Consider the following 7618-nt stretch of genomic DNA (forward strand, 5'->3'; position numbering starts at 1 on the left):
TTTTCTGAGTCTGCCAGTCAAACAGAGCTGACGGTTTATGGATGCTGAAGACATATCGGTCAAACTCGTATTTCCTATCCAGCAACACGCACCAAGATGCGCAGAGCAGAAAAGCAATGGCCGTTAACGTCACGCCTGTGCAACGAGTGACGAACGCGCTTTCGCCCGGTTTACAATTCACCAGACTGCTCTCGGTCCCTGCCCAGGTAGGACAGAAAGCCGAAGGTGTCCCTGTATATTCCTGCTTTTCCAGAGTCCATTTCAGAGCTCTGGCTGATTGTATTTTTTCTGGAGTCTTTGGAAGTGGAATTATTTCTTTTTTTCTTTCTTTTTTTTTCTTCCCTAAATAGGCCCTGACCTCAAAGGTCCCCACCGCCACCCCGGGACCGCTCCGTGCCGGGAAGGCCGGCTCCGCACCCGGCTGCGCCCCGGCCCCGCCGGACACTCCCGCCGGGCAGCAACCGGTGCCCCCCGTTCAAAAGCGGGAGGGGGAGGCGGGGCTTGGGAAAGGGGTGCTTAGCCAGGAGCACCGTAAAGGGGAACAAGTAGGGACGTCCCGGCAGAGGAGGCAGAGCAGAGCTGCCTGCAGGTGACCATCGCAAGGGCGTCTGCCTACTCACCCAAACCTCCCCGGGTCTGCGACGTGCACTCTGGATCGACTCGTCCCTCTACAAACCCGCCCGGTCCCGAGGAAAAAGGCAGAGGATAACCCTCCTGCCCTGCAGCGAGGGGAGTTTTGCGGGGTTGCTGGGGGTCCCTGTCCCGAGGCGGGCGGATCCAGAAGGCTCGGGGAAAGGGGGCAGGCGGAGGGCTGCTTTACGGCTTTCCATGAAGTGGGATTAAGATAGGAATAATAATAATAAAAAAGTCGGGCTGCGGAGGGGTAACGCCAGGAGCCACAGGCGGGGTGCTGGAGCGGGCAGGGCATCGCCGCTGCCTCCCCGCCCTGGGCGGCGGGAGATGGGGCGTCGTGGACGGCCCCGTCTTCGATGAGGGGGGCTGTCTGTTTTTCTAAATTAACTATGCAGCCATAACATGCATATATGTATATAAATATGTATTTATACGTATATACACGTATAGCTATAAAAGAAAAGGTTAAATGTCACCAGCCGGGCCTCGGGAGACCCTGTAGACGAGGGTCCTGTCCCCCGACCTCCCGTGCCGCGCACCCTCCCCTCCACCGGCGGGACACTCCGAGGCCGCGGACACTGCCTGCTCACGGGGGCCGACGTCCCCCCGCCTTCCCCCCCGCTCAAGTGCCCCGGCCCGGGGGCTCCGGGCGGGGAAGGACCTCACCGCTCCGCCGGCAGCCCGCGGCGGTGGCTGCCGGGCCCGCGGGCCGGTGCAGGCTCCCCGGGCGGCGGAGGGCGCGTCTCCTCCGGCCGCCGCCGCCGCCGCAGACCCGAAGGCGCGGGGCGGGGGTGGGAGCGGGGTCATTACTATTAATGATATTAATCCCGCGGCGATCTCCGCGGCGCGGATTGGCTGGCGGGGCTGCCCGCTGAGCCCGCTGCAGCCAATGGGAGGGCCGAGACGTGGAGCGGCCAAGCCCCCCCGGCTGCGGCCCGTGGGCCGGGGCCGGCACCGCCGCTCCCCCCGCGCCGGGATTTGCTCCCTAATTGACCTAAATAAGGAGCTCGTGAGCGGCAGCCCCGGGGCGGCGCACGCACACGCACACGCACCCGCACCCGCACCGCACACCACACCACACCGCACCGCACCACACCGCACCGCACCGCACCGCACCGCACCGCACCGCACGCACGCACACTACACGCACGCTGCACGCACGCTGCACGCACGCACACACGCCCAGGCACCGGCAGCGCCCGGCCCCGCCGCGCTCCGCGCCCTGCGCTTCCCCTGCGGAAATCCCATTTGCCGCGGCGCTCCTCCAATCGCAGGATTCCCCCGCTCGTGTCCGGCGTTTAACTCGCATGACATTTTTATTTCGTTATTATCGTTTTCGCGCAGAATCTGGCGCCTCCGATGGGTTGTCGGGTTGCCTTTTTTTTTTTTTCCTTCCCCGTTCCCTTCCCCTCCTCCCCCTCCCCCCTCCCCTCCTAGCTTGCAGGAAATGATGGCAAACCGCGATCTGAAATGATTACTCCGGAAAAAAACCCTTTTATACCAGGAGAGCATCCACGGGGCTAGGCAGAGGCAGGAGGCGGCCGCGGGGCAGCGGGGAGCCGAGGAGCCAGCCGCCGGCGGAGCCGGCACCCCCCTCCCGCAGTTCTCCCCGACGATGCCGGACGAAGCCACGGAAAACGCCGGCTCCACCTCCGCCCGCGTCTCGTCCTTCTTCATCGAGGACCTGCTGGGCACCGAGGGCACGGCGGGCGGCGCGGCGCGGCGGGCGGCGGCGGGCGGCGGCGGCCGCGGGGGTCCGCGCTGCGGGCCGCGCTCCCCGCTGCGCCTCGGCGCCCCGGGCTGCCCCCTCCGCGACGCCGCCGTCGGCTGGTACCGCCGAGCGCACGCCGCCTTCCTGGGCTGCGCCAGCCCCGACAGTAAGTCGCCTTTCCCTACCCTTGATCGCCGGGCCCGGCTGGGGCTGGGGCTGGGGCTGGGGCTGGAGCTGGGGCTGGGGCTGGGGCTGGGGCTGAGGCTGGGGGGGGTCGCCGCTCCCCCCGGGGGGCCCGGTCCCGCCGCTGCCCCTGGGGGCAGGCGCGGAGGGGGATGCGCGGAGTGCCCCCCGCAGCCCTCGCCTGCCTTCCCGTTTTCGGCCGCCCGGGGCAAATCCCCGGAAATGCTCGCTGTGTGTCAGGCACCTGGAGCCTCGCCCCGCCGCCCCAAACGTACGCTGGGGTTGTTTGCTTGCTCGGGGATTTTTTCCTTTCCTTTTTCTCCCCCCATCTCTTTTTCTTCCTTCTCTTTTTTTTTTTAAGAGGGAGGTCGGGCTGGTTTTTTGACGCCCCAGCAAGCCGGAAAGCTGGGAGCACCGTCCCTAGCAGCGCAGCGGAGAGTTTGCAAAGCCGGGGGAGCAGCTGGGCTCGGGCCCCTGCGCCCCGGCCGCCCCTTCCCGCAGCGCGGCGGGGACGGGCAGCGGCCTGTCACGGCTGGGATGCCGCTGGAAAGGGCGCTGGAGGAAAAGCCTGGGTTCAGGAGCAGAAATTAACATCTGACAAAGTTTACGGGCTGCGATCAGTGGTTATTTTTATCCTGATAGAAAAAATATTGTCCTTCGGCGCATCTCTTTGATTCTGTACGAGCCTGTAGAGTTCGCACGGTTGCTCACTAAGGAAGAGAGGCGTGATCTGTAATCCAAAGAGTCTCTTTTTACAGTGCTGGGCTTATTAATATTTTTAATTTCTCTCAAAAGTACATCTAGAAAGAGAAAACGACTCCCGAAACAACTACCTTGTTTTTCTCGCTTTTTTTTTTCTTTTCTTTTCTTCCCCTGTTCTGTAAAGAGTAGGAAATAATTTTTGCCTCTTTAAAATTGCAAATGGAAAGCACAGTGTTGGAAACTCCACGGAGTCACGCTGAGAGGCAATGTCCCGATATTAGAGTAGCTGACCCGGTCCGTTTGGTTGATCAAGTTCAGAGTAACGCGAAGGGACGATATTTCCTTCTGACTTCCCTTTATATACACACACGCACTGCTATACTTACCCCCTTATGCACACCAATATACTTACATATGTGCTTGTAAGTATATATGTGTACATATGTGTGTAAATGTATCCACGTGTGTGTATAACTGCGGGTACACATGTATTCATATGTGTACATCCATATATTAAAAAGTATATATATTTCTATGCATATATACGTGTGTGTATACATACACATGTACACTTTATGTGTACTAAACATATCTAAAAGTATATTTATGCTACATACATATATGTGTGTGCGTTTAGGTACGTGCGTACGCTTAGATGCGTATACTCATACGCACGTATATGAGTAAGTACATAGATGAGTATATGTACATATACATGAAACGTAATTTCTGTGCTTCTGTGTATGCGTGCGCGTGTGTGTATATACCGACGCGTATTTGGGAGCCCATCACGAGAGGCAGGGCAGCGGCAGGAACCTTCGCCAGGGCTCCTCGCCCCCCAGGCGGCCCCGGCACGCCGGGCCTTCTCTGTCCGCAGCCGCGTTATTTCCGCTCCCGCTGAGCGGGGCGCGGGGCAGGCGCTCCCCCTGGGTCAGCGGGCGGCCGGGCGATGCTCTTCTCCCCCCGGCTCCCCGGAGCGGCCCCACCTCCCAGCCCTCTGCCTCTCTCCGCAGCCAGCGACCGGGACTCGCCCGAGCTGCCCGAGGAGCCGGCGGAGCGGGCGGGCGGCGGCGGGCGGGCGGCGGCGCGGGGCCCGGCGGGCGGGCGGCCGGGGCCGGGCGGCCGGGAGGAGGAGGAGGAGCGCGGCGAGGAGCCGGGAGAGCCGGAGCAACGCGCCGCCGGCCGCAAGAAGAAGACGCGCACGGTGTTCAGCCGCAGCCAGGTCTTCCAGCTGGAGTCCACCTTCGACGTGAAGCGCTACCTGAGCAGCTCGGAGCGGGCCGGGCTGGCCGCCTCGCTGCACCTCACCGAGACCCAGGTGAAGATCTGGTTCCAGAACCGCCGCAACAAGTGGAAGCGGCAGCTGGCCGCCGACCTGGAGGCGGCCAACCTCTCCCACGCCGCCCAAAGGATAGTGCGGGTCCCCATTTTGTACCACGAGAACTCGCCGGCGAGCGCCTTGGGCTTCACCCTGCCCCACATGTCGCCCCCCTTGGTGGGCTTCTCCAGCGGCGTCAGCTACCCCCTGGGCACCTTCCCCGCCGCCTCCCTCCCTTTCCTACGGTCGCAGATGACAGGACTCGTCTGAGCGCCCACCTGTGCCGGGACCGCGGCCCCCTCGCCCCCTCCCCCGGCTTCCAGCTCCACCCCCCTTCCTCCCGGATTTTTTATTTCCAACTTACACGTTTCTCGATTTTCTGCTTTTTGACTTTTTTTTTTTTTTTTAAACGTGCAATAAACTCACTTTTGGGGTTAACTCGGAGCGACGCGAAGCAGCCGGAGGGAACCGAAAGGACTACGAGGACCCCAGCCATGAGCCGGGAGCGGCTCGGCGGGGCTCCCCCCGCCGCGCATCCAAAGAAAATGCAGCCCCGTGGCAGCGGCAAAGCCCTCACTGCCGCCTCGGCCCCGGGGTGACACAGACCGGCGTTTTACCGGGGGGCAGCAGCCCCCTTACCCCCCCCCCCCACCCCCCGCAGAGCTGCCGTGAGACGAATGTACGGAACCTCCGGGGCCGGGGGCTTTTCCCGGCCCCGCCGCTCCCGCCCCACGGACGGCGAAGCCTCCTCGGGGCCCCCGCCGCGGCCAAGGGACCTTCCCCGGGTCCTCCGTTGCCCCGGGCCAGCGCTCCTGCCGGGGAAACCTTTCATTTTCCCCGCTGCCCCGGCTGCTTTCCGTGCAGAGCCCTGCGGATCCTCGCCTCCAGCAGCTTCTCCAGGGCCCTTTGTTTTAGCCTCTGAATTCGTACAGATCCCCCCCCCCCCCGTTACTTTCATTTTCATACGATCGATACCCAAGCATGTCCTGATGCCCCCTGGTCCTTCTCGATGCTGGCTTTTTGATTTGAAACAACTTGAAGGCAAATTGTTGGAATGAATTCGCCCCGCTGAAGTCTGAGCTGTGAGGATTTGGCTTCTTTGTTTTCGTTTTATTTCCCTGACAAACTATCGGCTAAAATACACGGTTAAATATATATATATATATATATATAAAAATTCAACATACTGTGTTTTACCAGTGGGTTTGCTACTTATTTCGGTCTCCTGAGGAGGCTGAGGAAAACGCACCTCGGCTTGTGCGTCCCTTACGGGATCGGTTTGTGTAATCGATTAATAGTTCGCAGTGGCGATTAAAAAGGAAGGAAAGAAAAATAATCAGATGGCGACAGACTGGGGAGTTGTATGGCTAGTTATGCAAGCTAACCTGTAATCTGATATTATATGAAATATTATGCATGCCAAACTATTTTTTTCCTTTAATAACTGTTTTGTTTCCCCCGCTCTACCCACTGCTAAAGTGAATATCGGGTCCATTATTGTTTCCAAAGGTTTGAATTTCTTTTTCCGAATATTAAGGGGGGAATGACCTTATAAAACTCAGCCTCGGTGGAAGGTCAAGCTTTGGTCGTACGTTTTAGGGCATAATCAGGTGTAATTGAACCGACCAGCTCGGAGCAGTCGGTGTCCCCGCAGGGAAAGCCGGGTCCTGGATCTGTCGGGGTACGTGCATGCGGACCTGTCCCCAGTGAAGGAAGAGCCATCTCATTTTTACTATTTCCTACGCTTTGCGTTATATTTGGAGCCATCTCACGGTTTCTTGTTATGAAATCGATCGGCGAGATGCAGCGGAGCTTCAGCTTTGATACGAAACCTGAGCAGAAGGGTCAGGGGCGGATTATAACCTCTCCACCGCTTTTTTTTTTTTTTTTTTTTTTCGCTTTGGCCTGAAACACGGCTCTGGGCATCAGCCTGCACAGTGGAAGTCAGGACGCTGAAAGCCTCAAAACCACTCGAGAATGAAATAAATATATAGATATTCCGGGTTCCTGAGAAAAGCGCTCACTTGCCGGGATGCTCGTTTCGACTTGACCCCCGTTTCTGGGAGCTGTTTTTGTTTTTTTTTTTTCAACTGCTCTGAAATCTCTCGTCTCACTCCGGGAGAGCTTCGCCAGCTGTTTTCTTTGCATATCCGTCGAACACCCCAATTTGGGGGCGAAAACTTCCGAAGCCTGGTCCCCAAGCAGCGTAAGAAGGACTGGGAAGCGGCGGGGTTTGGGGGTGCCGGTGCCCCGGACGGGACCCGCCGGCCGCGGGGGGAGCGGCTGGTGCGGACATCAGCCTTTTCATGCGCAGAGGAGGAGACTTGGGGCGATGGTTCTTCCTTGGGGCTCAAACACTTGATTTGATACCGTTCAGAGCCTGGCTACGCCTGGAAGAAAGCGGCCAGACCGTTTCCCCGTCATATCCAGCTCCCCAGATCTCCCAGTGTTGCTTACTGGAGTAAAATCCTGACTCACTACAGTCATATCAGAGTAGATTGTAATCCAACGCGAAATTTAACACGCCTGCCACTCTCCACATGCCTTTTCTTTGGAGTAACATATGAGATTATTATACTTCTGATTCTACTAAATATTCTCTTCTTGAAGTTAAGGAACTGGCAGGGCTAAATGACCAATTGGATTTTTAAAATGTGTTTTGACATTAGTTTGTTTGTTTTTTAAAGACGTGCTGATTATATCAATAAACAGATTTTTTTTTCATACACTGTATTTGTAACTTATGATGATAGTAAAATATTAAAAAGGTGCAAGACATGAATTCATCTAAGAAAAAGTGCTTACTTATGCCTTATTCTGTACATGCAGAAAGTGCTTTGTAGTGTCTTATTAAAAGTATGTGCTGAAAGTAGGAACATATACACCTCAGGTTTCTTTACCTCGTAGCTTTTTTAATGACGCTTTTCATTGTACCTGATGGTAAGAAATTCCTGCAGGATGCAGAGAAAGAGCTAGCAGAAGGCGTAGTCACTGATGAAGGTACACAGACGATTTCAAAGCAGGCCAAAAAAACCCCAAACCCAAGCCCAAGCCCATCCCTGAAATGGGGA

At 57.6% G+C, this 7618-nt stretch overlaps 1 protein-coding gene across 1 annotated transcript; it reads left to right on the plus strand.

Annotated features, from left to right (window-relative positions):
• The first annotated feature begins 1597 nt into the window (after nt 1-1597).
• HMX1 (H6 family homeobox 1) lies at nt 1598-7417 on the plus strand. Its single transcript, XM_072862723.1, has 2 exons — nt 1598-2510; nt 4243-7417. The coding sequence occupies exons 1-2, from the start codon at nt 2249-2251 to the stop codon at nt 4815-4817; spliced, it is 837 nt and encodes a 278-aa protein (XP_072718824.1). The 5' UTR covers nt 1598-2248; the 3' UTR covers nt 4818-7417.
• The last annotated feature ends 201 nt before the right edge of the window (nt 7418-7618 follow it).

This window comes from Ciconia boyciana, chromosome 5 (assembly GCF_034638445.1).
Source record: "Ciconia boyciana chromosome 5, ASM3463844v1, whole genome shotgun sequence".
Lineage (NCBI taxonomy): Eukaryota > Metazoa > Chordata > Aves > Ciconiiformes > Ciconiidae > Ciconia > Ciconia boyciana.

Excerpts from the sequence above, each read along its gene's own strand:
- HMX1 (XM_072862723.1), top strand. The coding sequence starts at position 2,249 with ATGCCGGACGAAGCCACGGAAAACGCCGGCTCCACCTCCGCCCGCGTC. Across the intron at positions 2,511-4,242 it reads GGGCTGCGCCAGCCCCGACA|CCAGCGACCGGGACTCGCCC; the intron begins GTAAGTCGCCTT and ends CTCTCTCCGCAG.